Source organism: Eriocheir sinensis, chromosome 16 (assembly GCF_024679095.1).
Source record: "Eriocheir sinensis breed Jianghai 21 chromosome 16, ASM2467909v1, whole genome shotgun sequence".
NCBI classification, from domain to species: Eukaryota; Metazoa; Arthropoda; class Malacostraca; order Decapoda; family Varunidae; genus Eriocheir; species Eriocheir sinensis.
In genome coordinates, this window is record NC_066524.1 from 19,812,464 (window position 1) to 19,828,625 (window position 16,162).

General features: G+C 40.2%; 1 protein-coding gene and 1 long non-coding RNA gene across 2 annotated transcripts in view; one reads left to right on the forward strand and one right to left on the reverse strand.

Annotated features, from left to right (window-relative positions):
* The window catches only part of LOC126999502 (uncharacterized), a 68,640-nt gene that overhangs the window by 17,323 nt on the left and 35,155 nt on the right, over positions 1-16,162 (forward strand). The window contains exon 2 of the long non-coding RNA XR_007753384.1: positions 3,801-4,038. This is a non-coding gene — a long non-coding RNA (uncharacterized LOC126999502). The remainder of the gene's footprint in view (positions 1-3,800; positions 4,039-16,162) is intronic.
* LOC126999500 (zwei Ig domain protein zig-8-like) overlaps positions 1-16,162 on the reverse strand; it is a 64,612-nt gene that overhangs the window by 13,256 nt on the left and 35,194 nt on the right. The window contains exons 3-4 of the mRNA XM_050862146.1: positions 3,788-3,998; positions 25-152 (exon numbers count right to left, since the gene is read on the reverse strand). Of these exons, the coding sequence (XP_050718103.1) occupies positions 25-152; positions 3,788-3,998 (339 nt within the window). The remainder of the gene's footprint in view (positions 1-24; positions 153-3,787; positions 3,999-16,162) is intronic.

The window sequence follows — 16,162 nt, forward strand, 5'->3', positions numbered from 1 at the left end:
TTAAAATGAGAAAGCGCGGCGTACCTTGTCTCGGTGGTACCATAAGATGAAGTCAGGCGGCGTGGGGCTGAAGTGGACCATGCAGGTGAGATTCAGGGTGCTGCCCCGGTCCAGGTACACGGCCCCGCCCCCCAGTAGCTCCACCGACGGGACTGCGGGTGATAATGGGACACTTTGGAACACTTTGGGACATTTTGGGGCACCTTGATAAATTTTAGGACATTTTAGGATATTTTGGGACACTTTAGGGCACTTTGGGACACCTTGGGACACTTTCTTAGGGGAGGTGATTATAATTTTTGGTTTAGTGTTTTGGGCTCATTTGGAGTTGTTTTTGTTGTTGTTTTCTTGTTGTTGTGTGTGTAGGTGTGTTTGTGTGTTTGTTTGTGCGTAGCTTTAATTGATAATGAACATGTGCAGACACGTGTACATTTTTAACTAGGTTCGCTAAATGATACAACGCATGTATGTACACACACACACACACACACACACACACACACACACACACACACACCTGCATGTTTATCCTTAATTATACGTGTAAACACAATCAAACACACACACACACACACACACACACACACACACGCACAAAACACTATACGGTAATCAAGTGAACAAACATAAAATCGACCGAATCATTATAGAACATTTAGTGAAAGCAAACATCAAATATCATGCCCCCCAAAAATATTATTCCCGCTTTGCCGAAACAAGTGAACGGTAACTCAATCACCATTACCAATTATAAAACTAACAGTGGACAAACAGAGTGGGCGAGAGAAACCCATCAAGCGTCACTAATGGTTTCCTTTCTCTGTTTTTTTCTTTTCTCTTTTATTTCGTCTTTTTTTTTTTACTCGTTTTTCATTGCTGTCTTTTTTTTCCTTCTTTCTTTGTCAAATTTCCCTTCTTTCCCTTCCTTTATTTTTTCTCCTTGTTTTGTTTTTCTTTCCTATTTTTTTTTTTCTTTATCTAATTTCCCTTCCTTCCCTTCCTTTAATTTTTCTCCTTGTTTTGTTTTTCTTTCCTATTATTTTTTTTTTCTTTATCTAATCTCCCTTCCTTCCCTTCCTTAATTTTTCTGTCCTTATTCCGTCATTCTCTCCTATTATTATTATTTTTTTTACTTCTTTTTGTTTCTGCCTTTCCACTTTCTCTCTTTGTCTAATTTCCCTTCCTTCCCTTCCTTTAGTTTTTCTCCTTATTTCGTCTTTCTTTCCTTTTTTCTTTACTTTTTTCTGTATTAAATTTCCCCTTTCTCTTTCCCATTATTCTTTTTATTTTCATTTCACGTTCATTCTTCTTTTCGTTATCTAATTTCCCTCTTTTTTCCTGTCATTCTTTATTATTTTTTTCCATCCAGCCTTCAATCATCCGTTTTTCATTTACTATTTCATTCATTATTTTTATATTTCACCTTTCATTCATCCTTTCTCTGTCAATTTACTCTTTCGTTCTTCATTTGCATTCCTTCCTGTCTTCAATAATCGTGTCTTTCTATCTTCATTACTTCAAATACTAACATTTTAACCTCATTTTCCTCTGCTTTCATTCCACCTCTCTTTATCTAAATCCCTCATTCCTCTATCTCTCACAACCTAAGTTTCTTCTTTTTCTCTTCTTTCCCTCCTTCCTTTCTCGCTGCATTCCCTTTTACCCTTCCTCTTCTCCTCTTTCTTCTCCCCCTTCTCTCTGCATTCCATTCTAGGCTTCCTCTCTTTTCCTTTCACCCTTCCTTTCCTTCTCATTGCATGCCATTCTTAACTCCCTCTCGTTCCCTCTTCCTTCCCTCCTTTCTTACTGCATTCCAGTAAACGCTTCCTCGCTCATTCCCTCTTCCTCTTCCATCCCCTCATCTATCCTTAACACGAAGCAATCATCATCCATTCCACCACCATCATCATCACCACCACCACCACCACCACCACCACCACTAACCACACCTGACATGAGGACTGGAGCCGAGTCTTAATTACATCGCGGATCACACACACACAGGTGGCAATTCTCAGGCAACTTCATTTTTTTTACCGTCGACCTTAATCCCGCCTCGTAATGTCTCTTTCTGGTTGCATTTTTCATCTTTTTGTTTAACCTAGATATGCCCTACTCTCTCCCTGGTCCCTTTCTCCTCATCCTTTCCGTTTTTCATTCTTTTTTCTCTGTTTTAATCTTGCTTTGAATTCCTGGTGAGTTGTGAGTTGGTGGTGTTTGTAGTGTCTGTTTCTGGTCATATATTTTATCTTCTTTTCTCTTTGTCCCTCTCCTTGCTCTTTCTTTCCTTTTTCCCTTCTTCCATTCCCTGAGTTTAATCTTGCTTAGAATTCCTGGTGAGTTGTGAGTTGGTGGTGTTAGTAATGTCTGTTTCTGGTCGCATATTTCATCTTCTTAGCTTCCTTTCCATTTTTCGTTCTCTCTTCTCTAAGCTTAATCTTCACTTACTTTTATTTTTACCTGCTAATGCTACTATCCACCTGCTTTCTTTCTTATCTTGTTCCCTTCTTCCTTCCTTCTTCCCTTCGCCTCGTACACACCCACACACACTTAGATATGCCCTACTCAACCCCCTCGTCCTCCTCTCCTTCTCTCCTCGGTGCCACTCCATATCAAATGCGTGTGAGGTTCGTCTTTTAGAGCATTCTGACTTTAATCTCGCCGCCTCTCCCCAACGTCACGGCCTGCCAGTAATGTCCCCGTGTGGCTGAAATGGTCGTCGGGTGCTCTAAATTAACCTTGCTACATGTGGAGTGCTGGTGGACGCTTGCTTTTAACAGTGCTTGATGGTTTGAATGTCCCTGGTACTGCTATTTATGCTACTAGTACTGTGAGAATGGCTGTCGTTTCTTGTTCTTTTCTTTCTTAATTTTAGCTTGGTCCGTATTCGTGCTTATGGGATGTTGTTTTTTGGTGCTGCTGTTGTTATTGCTACCTGATAATGATACTTCCCTTCTTCCTTCATTCATTCATTCTTTTTTTTTCCTTTCTCCATTCATTCATTCATACAGTCAGTCATTCCATCCTCCCTTCCTTTCATCCTTCCTTCCTTCCTTAATACCTTCTCTACTCACTTATTTACTTTCTTTCTCCTTCCTTTCCTCTTCATCCTCACTCACTTCTCCTTCAGTTCATCTTCCTAATTGCTTACCACCTTTCCCATTCTCCTTCCTCCTCCCTCCCACCCCATTCCCACCCCCTCCCGCCTCCATTGTTTGCCTACCTTTCTGTTCCCCCCCTCCCTCCTTCCCTTCCTCCTTCTCTCTCTCCTTCCCTCCCTCCCTCCCACAATCAGTAGTAACACAGCCACACACCTTTATGCCCACACACCTGCTCCTTTTAATGACCCTGCTCACGCACATGAATAATTAGATAACACACACACACACACACACACACACACACACACACACACCAACACATACCATAAGAAAACACAGCATGCATATTCATTTATCCTTCCTTCCTTTCTCCTTTTCTTTCTTCCTTTCCTTCCTTCCTTCCTTTCTTCCTCCTTCTCTTTCTCCTTTCCTTCCTTCCTTCCTTTCTTCCTTTCTCTCTTACTTCCCTTCTCTCTCATATCCTTTCTCTATCCTTTGCTTCCCTCCTTCCATCCATTATCCCTTTCTTCCTCTCTCTCTCATCTTTACTCTCTCCCATCCTTTTTCTCTTTCTTGTCTCTCTTCCTTCCTTTATCCACCATACCATCCAATCTCTCTCTCCATTCGTTTCCATCCACCACCGCCATCACCATCGCAACACAACGCAACACAAATCACCAACTCACCCACTACTTGCAGCTTCACGGTGATAGCGGTGACGGGCTTGGTGGAGATGGAGCACTCGTAAAGCCCTGAGTCTGAAGGTTCTGGGTTCCTGAGCACGAGAACCCAGTCGCCGGTGCTCTGTTCCCTGTGCGCTGAGAACCTGGCGTCGTTCGTGAAGGTGAAGGAGCCGACTGTTAGCACGTGAAGGTCCCTGTGTCTGATCCATGATACCTGTGCGAAGAGGGAAACAGATGGAGAGGTGTGAGATGAGGTTAGTAGTGAGAAAATGATGGTGTTTTTATTACTCTTTTGGGGTCTAGTTGTGGTTGACTTGGTTGTTTAGGGAAAGTATATGGAAGGTTGTGTTTTTTCTGTTTTAGTTTATTTATTGTTCTGTTTTGCTTTTGTGTGTGAAGAGAAGAGAGAGGTGGATAGGTTTGAGGTTAGTAATGAGGTTGTTGTTGTTGTTGTTGTTGTTGTTGTTGTTGTTGTTGTCGACGTTGGTCTTATTCTTATTGTGATTGTTAGTTGATTTTGATGTTGTAGAAAGCATATGGAAGGTTCTATTTTGATATTTTGTTTGTTTGTGTGTGTGTGTGTGTGTGTGTGTGTGTGTGTGTGTGTGTGTGTGTGTGTGTGTGTGTGTGTGTGTGTGTGTGTGTGTGTGTGTGTGTGAGTGCGTGTGTGTGTGTTGTTTATTACAATTGAAATTAGCTGATCATAAAGTTGTTTTTATACCAGTGTGTGTGTGTGTGTGTGTGTGTGTGTGTGTGTGTGTGTGTACTGTGATGGTAAGTGTTTTGTTTTTCATCGTAGTGGTGTTGATTGTGGTGATGGTGGCGGTGGTAGTGGTGATGGAGAGGGTGATGGTGATGGTGCCGGTGTTGGAGGAGGAGGAGGAGAAGAAGAAGAAGAAGAAGAAGAAGAAGAAGAAGAAGAAGAAGAAGAAAATAAAAGCCACCGTGAGAGAAATTAAAACAAGTGAGCCTCGCAAAATTTAAAAAAAAAAGAAAAACTGCCATGAAGATATACATTTATGATGACATGAATTAGGGAACAAGGCATGCATAAGTAAACCTCCGCGTGTGTGTTTGTGTGTGTGTGTGTGTGTGTGTGTGTGTGTGTGTGTGCATGTGCGTGCGTGGAATCGTTTACCCTGATGAAGCACCCGGGTCGCAGATGTTTATTTTCAGCGCGTGACTTTCAGCTGTTCCTAATGAGGCGATGAAAGACTCATTAACAGGTGTTTTGCGTCACCTGTGCGGCGGGAAGCTTAATCATCGTAATGGCGCCGCCGCTCTCGCCGAAACAAAAATGGGTCTCACGCATAATTTACTTTTCGGCGGAGGAGGGAAAATTAGGGTGAGGAATTGTATCGCCTTTCCATTAGTAAACAAAGGTGACGAGGAGAGTTCTGCCGATGGATTTTTTGTTTTCCTGTTGTGTTCTATTCATACGGGAGCCAAGGTGGATAAATGGGGGAAGAGAGAAAGGATGGAAGAGAGAAAATATGAGAGAGAGAGGAAGGGAAAAAGGAAGGAAGAAATGCTGGAAGAAAGAATTGGTGAACATACTTGTCTACCTGATACACAGATGATATAGAGAATGAATCGCGTTTCCATTATGAAGCAAAGATGACGAGGAGAGTTGTTTTTGTTATGTTTTTGTTTTTTCTTTGCATTGTTCACACGGGATTTTGTGAGCAAGAAAACTTATGGTAAACAAAACAAAACTAACAAACACCGCGGATATATTGAGCCTATGAATGTATGGTCTCTGCAGTACCGAACGAAAGTGACTAGGAGAGTTCTGCAACTGGATTTTGTGTTTTTTTTTAAGTTCACACGGGACTTAATGACCCACGAAACTAATAGTGAACACGACTTGGCCAAAAGATACTCGGAAGTGAACGGAACGGAGATGAAAGAATGATTTATACGTCTGCTTTTAATCCCCCGTGGCTGAATTATCGAGTAAATACATATAAAAGAATCCCAAACAACATTAGCAACGATGAGTTTGAATACGTAGATAAGAGAGAATCACCTTTGCATTAGACTACACGAAAGTTCTAATGGAAGAGTTCTAAGCCTATTTTTCCCCATGTGGCTAAATGACAGAGTACATAGAACTTAGAACTATTTCAAACCACATAAACAACGATAGATTTGAATAGATAATAGAGAATCACCTTTGCATTAGACTACACGAAAGTTCTAATGGAAGAGTTCTAAGCCTATTTTTCCCCATGTGGCTAAATGACAGAGTACATAGAACATAGAACTATTTCAAACCACATAAACAATGATAAATTTGAATAGAGAATAGAGAATCACCTTTACATGAGACTAAACGAAAGTGAATGGAAGGGTTCTAATGGGAGAATCCAAAATCGAGAGTTCTAATGGAAGCGTTCGAATGGAAATGCTCTAGGCCTATTTCCCACCCCACGCGGCTTAATGACGGAGGTAAATAATGGTAAACGCGGCTTGAGTAACAGATACACCAATAAATCGCGCAAAATAATTACTCCGGCGTGATTGAAGAGCGCGCAGAGTCGATTCGTCTTTTTATTGTTTCCATGAATAAATTGGGCGTTAGATTTTTTTTACGGATTTTTTTTTCGTAGCCGAGACTTCTTTTTCTTATTTCGTAGGTATATTTTACTTAATTACAAGTGTGAGGTTCGGGATTGCGTTGTTGGTGAGGCGGCGAGGGAGAAAAAACGGCTTTGTGAGATTGATTTCCCGACGCTAAAATGTTAGACTGAATGGCTGGTGTGTTGCGTGTGTGTTGTCGTGTGATGTGGGTCAGTGTTGGAATATCGGCTTTGTGTTGAGGTTTGTTTAAGTGTTTGTGATGCTGTGTGTGTTGGTGTGTTGGGGTGTGTATGTTTGTGTTTCAGTGTGTCTGTGTTCTAGTATGTCCGCGTGTGTTGTCTGACGCTGTAATGTCTGACTGAATGCATGGGTGTTGTGTTGTGCGTTGCTGCTTGTTGTGTTTCTGTGTTGTAGAGGGTTTGTTTTGTTGTGTGTCTCCATTCCAGTGTTTGTGTGTGATGTGTTCGTGAACTGAAGTGCGTTTCTGTGTGTTTCTAAGCGGTTTAATGTCTCAATGGGCGTTGTGATGTTTGTTTTATAGTGTTTTATATGTGTTTATTGTGACTGTGTGTGTGTTGTGTGTCTGTTTTGGTGTCTGAGTAAATGTTGTAATGTTTTTTGTTTAGTGTTTGTGTGTGTGTGTGTGTGTTTGTGTCACGTCATGTTCTGTAAAAGCGTGTCTGTGTTTGTGTTTGTTCTGCATTAAGGAAAGAAAAATAGTCGCTGTATAAAAACAACAGCGCCATCAAATCTCCTTTTTTTTATCGACAACAGAAGCGATGTATAAAATATATTGTTTTTATTCTAGAGTCAATGACGATTTAAAAAGAAAAACAGATTGATCGTTCACCGCTAAAAAATATTCAAGGTAAAACTATCCCAGTGAAAAAATACCAGTGAAAAAATACCAGCGAAAAAATACCAGTGAAAAAATACCAGCGAAAAACAACTGATTAGCACCTCTGACGAATGTTCTAGTTACTGAGGTGCTAAAAGATTACGACTAAACATTTATCTGGCAAACATGTTGACGAGGAACAGCGACGAAAAAAATAATAATAAACACCTGCGTAGGCTCGGTTTCAGTACCTGTTTGTTAATGAATTTGTACAGGTATTTATTTTTTTTTTAATTTTACCTTCTAGTTTTTATCACTGTTCTCATATGCCTGTACGAGAAAAAAAAAAGGTACTGTATAAAATAGAAACTAGAAAAAGCAAACACATTTCCCTTTGATATCCAGTGTAATTTAATCAGGTCTTTTTTTTTAGTTTCTGTTGCTATTTTTCTTCTTTTTTTCACTTATTCCCATTTCTATTTTGTGTTATATTTGTTTTCCTTTCTTTCCTTACTGTCCTTAATTTTGTTTTGCATAATAAAGGAAATGTTAATTAAAAAATCGTACAGCTCTTCAATTAATTTTCATGATATTCGAGTCAGCTATTCCACTTTTCACTTTTATTTTCATGGTTTTTTTTTACCATTTTCTTTCCCTATTCTAATACATATAGGTCTACATAATGATTTTCAGAGCATATCTGTCATTTCTCTCTCTCTCTCTCTCTCTCTCTCTCTCTCTCTCTCTCTCTCTCTCTCTCTCTCTCTCTCTCTCTCTCCTAGTATTTATATTCCTAATTTTATCCCTTTTTTCATTATTTTCTTCCCCTCTGAATTTCATGACCTATTTTTTCGTTAATTACCTCACTATTCTTAATTACGTGTTGCACTAAAAAGAGAAAAAATACCTTAAGCGTACAGCCATATCGTTCATTTTTAGTGGGTTTCAGGCAAGCCTCTCTCCCTTTTTCGTGTGTTTATCGCTATTTTTTCATATACTTTTTAATAATCTCTTTTCCGTCTCCTTTTATTTCTAGATTTTTTGTTCTTTTCATTAATCTTCTTTCCCACTCCTTTTTTTATGACGTATTTCTCTTTCGTTTCTTTGTTATCCTCTCAATTATATATATTTTTTTATCTCTTTAATCATATTTTTTTCCTTTTTTCTTCCTTTTTTTTCTTTTCTCTCCTACAGCTATTGATATTTTATTGTATTTGTCTTTAACATTTTCATCCTATTCCTTTTCTGTGATCTAATATTCTTTCATTTTTTTTATTATTATTATTTTTATTATTTATTATTATTATTCAGTATCATTCTATTCTCTCATTATCATCTTTTCACTATTGATTTCTTTTTCATATTATTTTTATTATCTTTCATCAATATTTATACTTTTCTCCTACTTTTCTACCAATTCTTCCTGCTATTCTTGTATTTTGTCTACTTTTACCTTCTCCTATTTATTACCCAATATTTCTTTCATTTCATTACTATCGCTTCCTTTTATTTATCCATTCATTATCATTCTTTTTCCTCTCTTCTCCTTTTGCTTATTTTCTTTTTCTTTTTTCGCGTGTCTCCCCTCTCGCCCTCCTCCTTTAAGGAACGAAAACGGAAGTCGCCCCCGGGCCTCCCTCGGGGGACGAAACATGTTACAACACGTGTCATTTTCACGAGGACGCGGAGGCTAAGAGGCAGAGAGAGAGAGAGAGAGAGAGAGAGAGAGAGAGAGAGAGAGAGAGAGAGAGAGAGAGAGATTGTGTTGGGTTTTCATAAAAAATTTTCGTCTATACGCATTGAGAGAGAGAGAGAGAGAGAGAGAGAGAGAGAGAGAGAGAGAGAGAGAGAGAGAGAGAGAGAGAGAGAGAGAGAGAGGGCAATCAAAACCCTCGCAATTGAAGAAAAAGCAAATGCAAATAAAAACTTGAAACTGAGACATGGCAGAAAATGTGTATCTTTAAAATGAGCGAGAGAGAGAGAGAGAGAGAGAGAGAGAGAGAGAGAGAGAGAGAGAGAGAGGAGAGGAGAGGAGAAGAGAGAAGTCAGAAATGGGAAAAGACAAGAAAAATATGAAAAAGAAAGGAAAAGAGAAGAAAAAGGAAGAAAAAGGAAGAAAAAGGAAGAAAAAGGAAGAAAAGAGAAGAAAAAGAGAGAAAAAACAGGAGAAAAGAGGAGAAAAGTAAGAAAATATAGAAACAGAGACAGACAAACAGACAGATAGACAAGCAGACAAACAGACAGCCACGCAAAAAGCCAGACAAACCAAACCAAAACTTAACCAAAAGAGGAAAAAAGATTAAGAAAACGAGAAAACGAAAAAAAGAACGTGGAAGAGGACAAAAAAGAGCACCAAAGACACGAAACAGCTTAAACTATCTGGGCCTAAAATTAAACTCGGGGCCTTCCTTCTTTTGTCTCTAAAGGGCACACAAGGAGGAGGAGGAGGAGGAGGTATTTAAAGATTCGCAATAACAAGACTTCTCCTTAATCACCTGGCTACCTGCGCCTCACCTTAATGGCTTTTTAGATGAGGTGTTTGCCGAGGGAAACTTAGAAGACGCGTAACTTTCCTAATATCCTGAAAAGTCTTGTTTTTTCGCTCGTTTTCATTGTGTATCGCCCGTTGTGTAGTGTGTGTGAGGGAGGGAGGGGAGGAGGGAGGGTTAGAGAGAGAGAGAGAGAGAGAGAGAGAGAGAGAGAGAGAGAGAGAGAGAGGTGAAAGTAATGTTGACCCGGTATTGAATTTTGATACTCCTCCCTCAGGATCGGTTGGTCCCTCTCACACCCTCTCCCTCACTCTCTCTCCCTCTCTCACTCTCTCGCGCACTCGCTCTCTCACTCTCCCTGGCCTATTTTATGATAATCCATGTTGCATTCAATCTCTGACTCTCGTTCGCTTTCTCTATCTATCTATCTATCTGTGTATCTATCTATCTATCTTTGCTCTCGTGTCTAATTCATGTTCTCATAAGTATGGTCTCTCCCTATCTTCATCTTCATTCCAGTATCACAGTCTGTCTTCCTTTATTTATTATCTGTGTTTCTCTTTCAGCTATTTACAGTCATCCATTATTCTCATCCATACTCACTCACTCACTTATTCTCTCACGTACTCATCCATTTTCGTCATCCAGTTTTCTCGTTTACATTTTCATCCAGCACTTCTTTTTACTTTTCTCATCAGTTTACGCTTTCATCCACTCACAGACTCACCCATTCATGTACTCATCCACTTTCTTCATCCATTTCACTAGATAGCATATTTTCATCCATCCCTTCTATCTCCTTTTATCACCCAGTCTTTCAAAACAGCCATCACTCAACATTCACCCACTCACAAATTCATCCACTCATCCACACACATACAATTTCTCATCCATTTACCTTTATAGTTCATATTCATCCATCTCTTTTAATCTACCTTCCTCAACCAGTCTTTCAAATCAGTCACCATGTACGACTTCACCCACTTAAATTCACCCACTCCTCCACTCATCCACTTTAGTCATCCATTTCACAAGTATATAGTCATCCATCTTTTATATCTACCTTTCTCATCCACTCTACCTCTCACCCTCTCACGAATTCATCCAGTCAGGTCAGGTCAGGTCAGGTCATCCACTTACATCCATTCATCCACTTCCTATTCCTCGGACCTCGAATACCCACTCATCCACCTCCTCCTTGGCCCACCTCGAGTAGCTCCTCCACCCATGGCAAAATTAAAGCATTCATTCGACCACACGATTTTTTTTATTCCCTCATTCATCGCGTCCAGATTGGGATGTGAGTTCAGGATATTTTAGAATCGGTAGAGGTGATTTTGGACATAGTAAAAATTGAGTATATATGTATATGTATGGTGATAACGGGGCGGATTTTTTTGTTTTTTGTTGTTGTTATGGAATGTGTAGATGCGAGAAGGAAAGAGAGAGATTGTAATTATGCAAATGTTTAGTGAGAAGAGGAGAGAGAGAATTAAAAGTAACAGGTTATTTCCGTGGATTTTAAAATGATCTTGTCCTGCTTATGTGACCCTAAGCTTTTTTTCTATATTTCCTTCCTTCCTCTCCTTCCTTCCTTCCTTCCTTCCCTCTTTCTCCCATTCATTATTCTCCATCTCCCGTTTCTTCTTTCCCTTCATTTTCTATCCTTCCTTCCTTCCTTTTTCCGCTTCCTTCCCATTCCTTCATTTCTTTCATCATCTAACTTTCCTTAATTAATTCCTTCCTCTTCTATGTATATTATAATCTTCTTCCTTCCTTTATTCCTTCCTTTCATAATCTGTCCTTCCTTCCTTCTTTCCTATCCCTTTCTCTATCTAACTTTCCCTAAAAATATCCCCACTAAGTTCATCCTTCCTTCCTTCCTTCCTTCCTTCGTCCCTTCCATCTTTCCTTACTAGTTTATTTCCCTTCTACATCCTTCCCTGTCTTTCTTAATCCTTCTATCCTTCATTCCATCCATCTATCCGTCCATCTATTCTAGCTTCTTCCCCTCCTACATGCCTCCCTATCCTCCTCCTCCTTTCTTCCTTCCTTCCTTTCTTCCTTCCTCCCACTGTTCCTTCTTAGTTTCTTCGTCTCCTCTTTCCAGTTTCCTTGGCCCGTCTATTCCTATTCGAAGATCGCGCGCGCTTCTCATTTGCATATTGCTTCGTTAAAGACTTAAAATTCGTGTTAATTGATTAGAGTAATTTTTTGGCTGAGGAAGGAACGAAGTATGCGAGGCAATGTGAATAGTGTAATTAAGAGGGTGTTAAGGGGTCATTTGGGGGGGAGGGGGGGGCGAGGTAGTGTGTGTGTGTCCACCCCTCTTTCAACTCCAATAGACTAAATAGATAAATGAAGTTACACACACACACACACACACACACACACACACACACACACACACACACACACACACACACACACATCCATTAAAACTCCTGACGAAGCAACTTAATTTATGAGGAAGGGATGGAAGGGAAGGGAAAGAGAGAGAGAGAGAGAGAGAGAGAGAGAGAGAGAGAGAGAGAGAGAGAGAGAGAGAGAGAGAGAGAGAGAGAACCACCTCCTAGTCTATGGATAATGAGAATGGAAGAAGTGGAGATAGAGTAAATGATTATAAAGAGAAGAAGACATAGAAAACGAAGAGAGAAATGAAGGAAATGGAATAGGAAAAGGAAGGATAACAGATTAGAAGGAGGGAAGGGAGAGAATGAGATAGCAGAAGAGGGGAGGAGAGAGGAGCTGGAATAAAAGAGGAAGAGGAAAGGGAAAGAGTAACAAATGTAGAGGGGGGGATAAGAGGAGGCAGGTTAATAGCAAAAGAGGAGGAAGAGGAAAGGGAGAGGAAAGGGTAATAAATGAGAAGAAGGGAAGATATAGGAGAGAGGCAGAAGGGGCGATGACTTGCTATGTATCAACTGAACCAGGGGAGAGAGAAACGGTGAGAAGGAAGGAGGGAAGAGGAACATAATGAGATGACGAAAGAGGAATAGGAGGAAAAGGATGAAAGAGGAGAAGGAATATGAAAACGACGCCAGAAAATATGTAAGGAAATTAAATAAGAAAGATAAATAAGAGCATAAATAAAAAAAATAGATGAAAAAAGGATGTAGAAGAGGAAATAGGAAACTGAGGGAAAAGATAAGCAATAAGAATGAAACAGAATGATAAAGAAAGGAAACAAAGGAGACTAGAAGGAAGGAAGGAGAGAGATAAGATTAGATAAAGATGAAATAAAGAGATAATCAAAGGATAAAGGACGGAATGAAGCCAAGAAAGGAAAAACAAGAAGAGAAAAAGAAGAAAAAAGAAGAAAAATAAGATACATAAATAACGAAAGAGAAGAGAAAGGAAAAAATGAAGAATAGAAACAGTAAAACAAAAGACAAAAGAGGAGACAAAGAAAAAACGAAAACCAACACTGATTAAAAAGAAGGAAGGAAGGAAACATCGTCTAGGGAAGAGGAATTAAAAGGAAGAAGGGAAGGAAGAAGGGAGGAAAAAGAAAAATAGAGGAGAGGGAGATTTTTTTTTAATTAGAAGGATGGGAATAAGAGAAAGGAGAGGAGAGAGGAATCCATCAAAAGGAAGAGGAGATGATTGATAAGGAGGAGGAGGAAGAAGAGAAGAGAAGTAGAGATGAGAGAGAGAGAGAGAGAGAGAGAGAGAGAGAGAGAGAGAGAGAGAGAGAGAGAGAGAGAGAGAGAGAGAGAGAGAGAGAGAGAGAGAGGATGGGAAGAGAAAAGGACTATAGTAAATGTGAAGAGAAGGAAAGAAAAATGAAAGAAAGAAAGGTTGGAAAGAAAAGAAAGAAAAGAGAAACGAGGAATAGAAAGAAAACAATGAAAAGGTGAGGAAGAAATGATAAATGATAAAGAGGAAAAAGAAAGATTAAAGATAAAATAATTGAAACGAAAGGAAATAATTAGGAAAAGGAAACATAAAAAGGAAAAAATGGAAAGGAAAGAAAAAAAATACATAAATAAAGAAAGAAAAGAAAAGAAGCAAAAATTAAGAAGAAAGAATAAAGAAAAAGAAAGAAAGAACGAAAGAAAGAAAACGTGCTTGACAGATAAAGGAAAAAAAAAAGAAAAAAACAACCAATGGAGGGAAGTAGGTAAAGAGGGAGAGAAAGAGATTGGAGGGGAGAGAGAGAGAGAGAGAGAGAGAGAGAGAGAGAGAGAGAGAGAGAGAGAGAGAGAGAGAGAGAGAGAGAGAGAGAGAGAGAGAAGAGGTAACCGAAGGAAGGAGGAAAAAATAGAGGAAGGAAGAAGTGGAAAGAAAACGAAAGGTAATTGGACGAGAGAGAGAGAGAGAGAGAGAGAGAGAGAGAGAGAGAGAGAGAGAGAGAGAGAGAGAGAGAGAGAGAGAGAGAGAGAGAGAGGGAGAATAGGTGATGCCAGGTAACAGGATAGGGTGATAAAGATGGGAAAGAGACAGAAGGGGATAAAGGGAAGAAATAGCAAGGGGATAAGAAAATAGGAAGGTCGAAGGAAGGAGGGAGACGGCACAAGAGAAATGGAGGAAGAGAATGGAGAGGGAAAGAAGAGAGGAAGAAGAGGAGGTAAAGAAAAAAATAAGGAGGCAAATAGAAGCGGAAAAAAAAGGAGATAAAATGGAGGAGAGGGAAAATGGAGAAAGAGAGGAAGAGGAGAGATTGGAGAGAAAGAAAGAAGTTGAGAGAGCATAAGAGAGAGGGAGGGAAGGAAGGAAGGAGGAGGCAAGAGAGAAATAGAAAGTGAAAACATTTGAAGGAGATACACGAGAAGAGAATAGAGAGGAGAAAAATGTGAATAATGGAAAACAATGAGAACACTGACATAAAAAGGTATAAAAGAGGGAAGAGGGGAAGGAAAAGAGGAAGAGAATTGAAGAGAAATTAAGAGAAGATGAAAGGAAAGAGAGTACCCGGGGAGGCGGTGGCTGGGTGGTTTTCTTGCGGGCACGGCATCCAAGTGGACAAGGGTTCGCGTCCCGCCCGCCGCCACAAGCCTAGAGTGTCCCAAGACTACCCACATGCTGTCCTGAAGACCACCCATCAACCCGGACTCTAGATTCTCTCTCAAAAAGACAGGATCAAAGATAAGTTTCGGGGTGCAGCATGAGACAAGCAAGATGGTGCCACAATAAACACTTGCCTGCGCCATAACGAGCTGGGGCCGACCATTATGCCCCCACCAAGAAAACCTACCGGTGCCAAAGGCCAAAACGTAAAAGAGAAAAAGGAAAAAAAAAGAAAGGAGATAAGGGGGAATTATAGATATCAAAGGAGAGGGAAAGGTGGTAAGAAGGTGGGAGGGAGGCGGGAGCAGAGGGAGGATGATAAGGGCCCTTCTGTTTGCTATGTCAGGGAAGGCTCCGGGGACGCGTGTGGGGGATTCAGCCATGCGAATGAGTTGTGTCCTCCATTCTCTCTCTCTCTCTCTCTCTCTCTCATAACAAAAAGGTCGTAAGGGGAAAAGGAGCATTCGATGAGGAGGAAAAAGAGAAGAAAGAGGAAGAGAATGAGATGAAATTGTTAAAAAAAGTAAAGAAGAAGAAGAATGAGGAAAAGGAGGAGAAGAAAGAGGAAGAAGAAGAAAGAGAAAGAGAAGGTCAAGATTTTAGAGGAGGAGACGGAAGATAAAGAAATTATTGAAGAAGACGAGGAGGAGGAGGAGGAGGAGGAGGAGGAGGAGGAGGAGGAGGAGGAGGAGGAGGAGGAGGAGGAGGAGGAGGAGATGGAATAACAAGAAAAATAAAGCATAGAAGAAAAGGAGAAAGTAGGAAGTAGAAAAATAAAAATAAATAAGAAAAAGTGACTCAAAGTGAATAAGATGTAGCATAGAGTTGGGAAAATGGATAATGAGCAAGACTACGAAAATAATTTGAAGGGGAGGGAGGAAGAGCAGGAGGAGGAGGAGGAGGAGAAACTCGAAAGGATTAGAAGAGAAGCAAGGGAAGGGAGGAAGACCAAAAGGAGAAGGAGAAAGATTAAGAGGAAGGAAGAGAACAAAGGTGAAGTAGAAAGAACAGGAGGAGGAGAAAGGTGAGAGGTAGGAGAAGAACCAAAAAGAGGAGATAAAAAGAGAAAGAGAAAAGCGTAAGGGGAGGAAGAGGCAGAGGAGGAAGTAAGAAGAGCAGGAGGAGGAGGAGGAAAGATGGAGGAGTAGAAGGAAGAAGAAGAAGAAGGGGAGTGAAGAAGAGCTGATGGAGAAATGCGTAAAGGAAAGAAGAGGAAGAGGAGGAGGAAGGAATAGGGGAAAGGATAAGAAGAAGTGCAGAATAGGGATTAAAACGAAAGAGTAGGAGGAAGCAGGAGAGTGAAAGAGACCAGAAGGAGAAAAGCATAAAGGAAGGAGAAGGAGGAGGAGGAAGAAGACAAAGGGGAAGGAATAGGAGAAAGGATAATGAAGAAGAGCAAAATAGGGATTAAAACGAAAGAGTAGGGGGAAGCAGAAGGGAAGTGAAGGAGAACAAAAG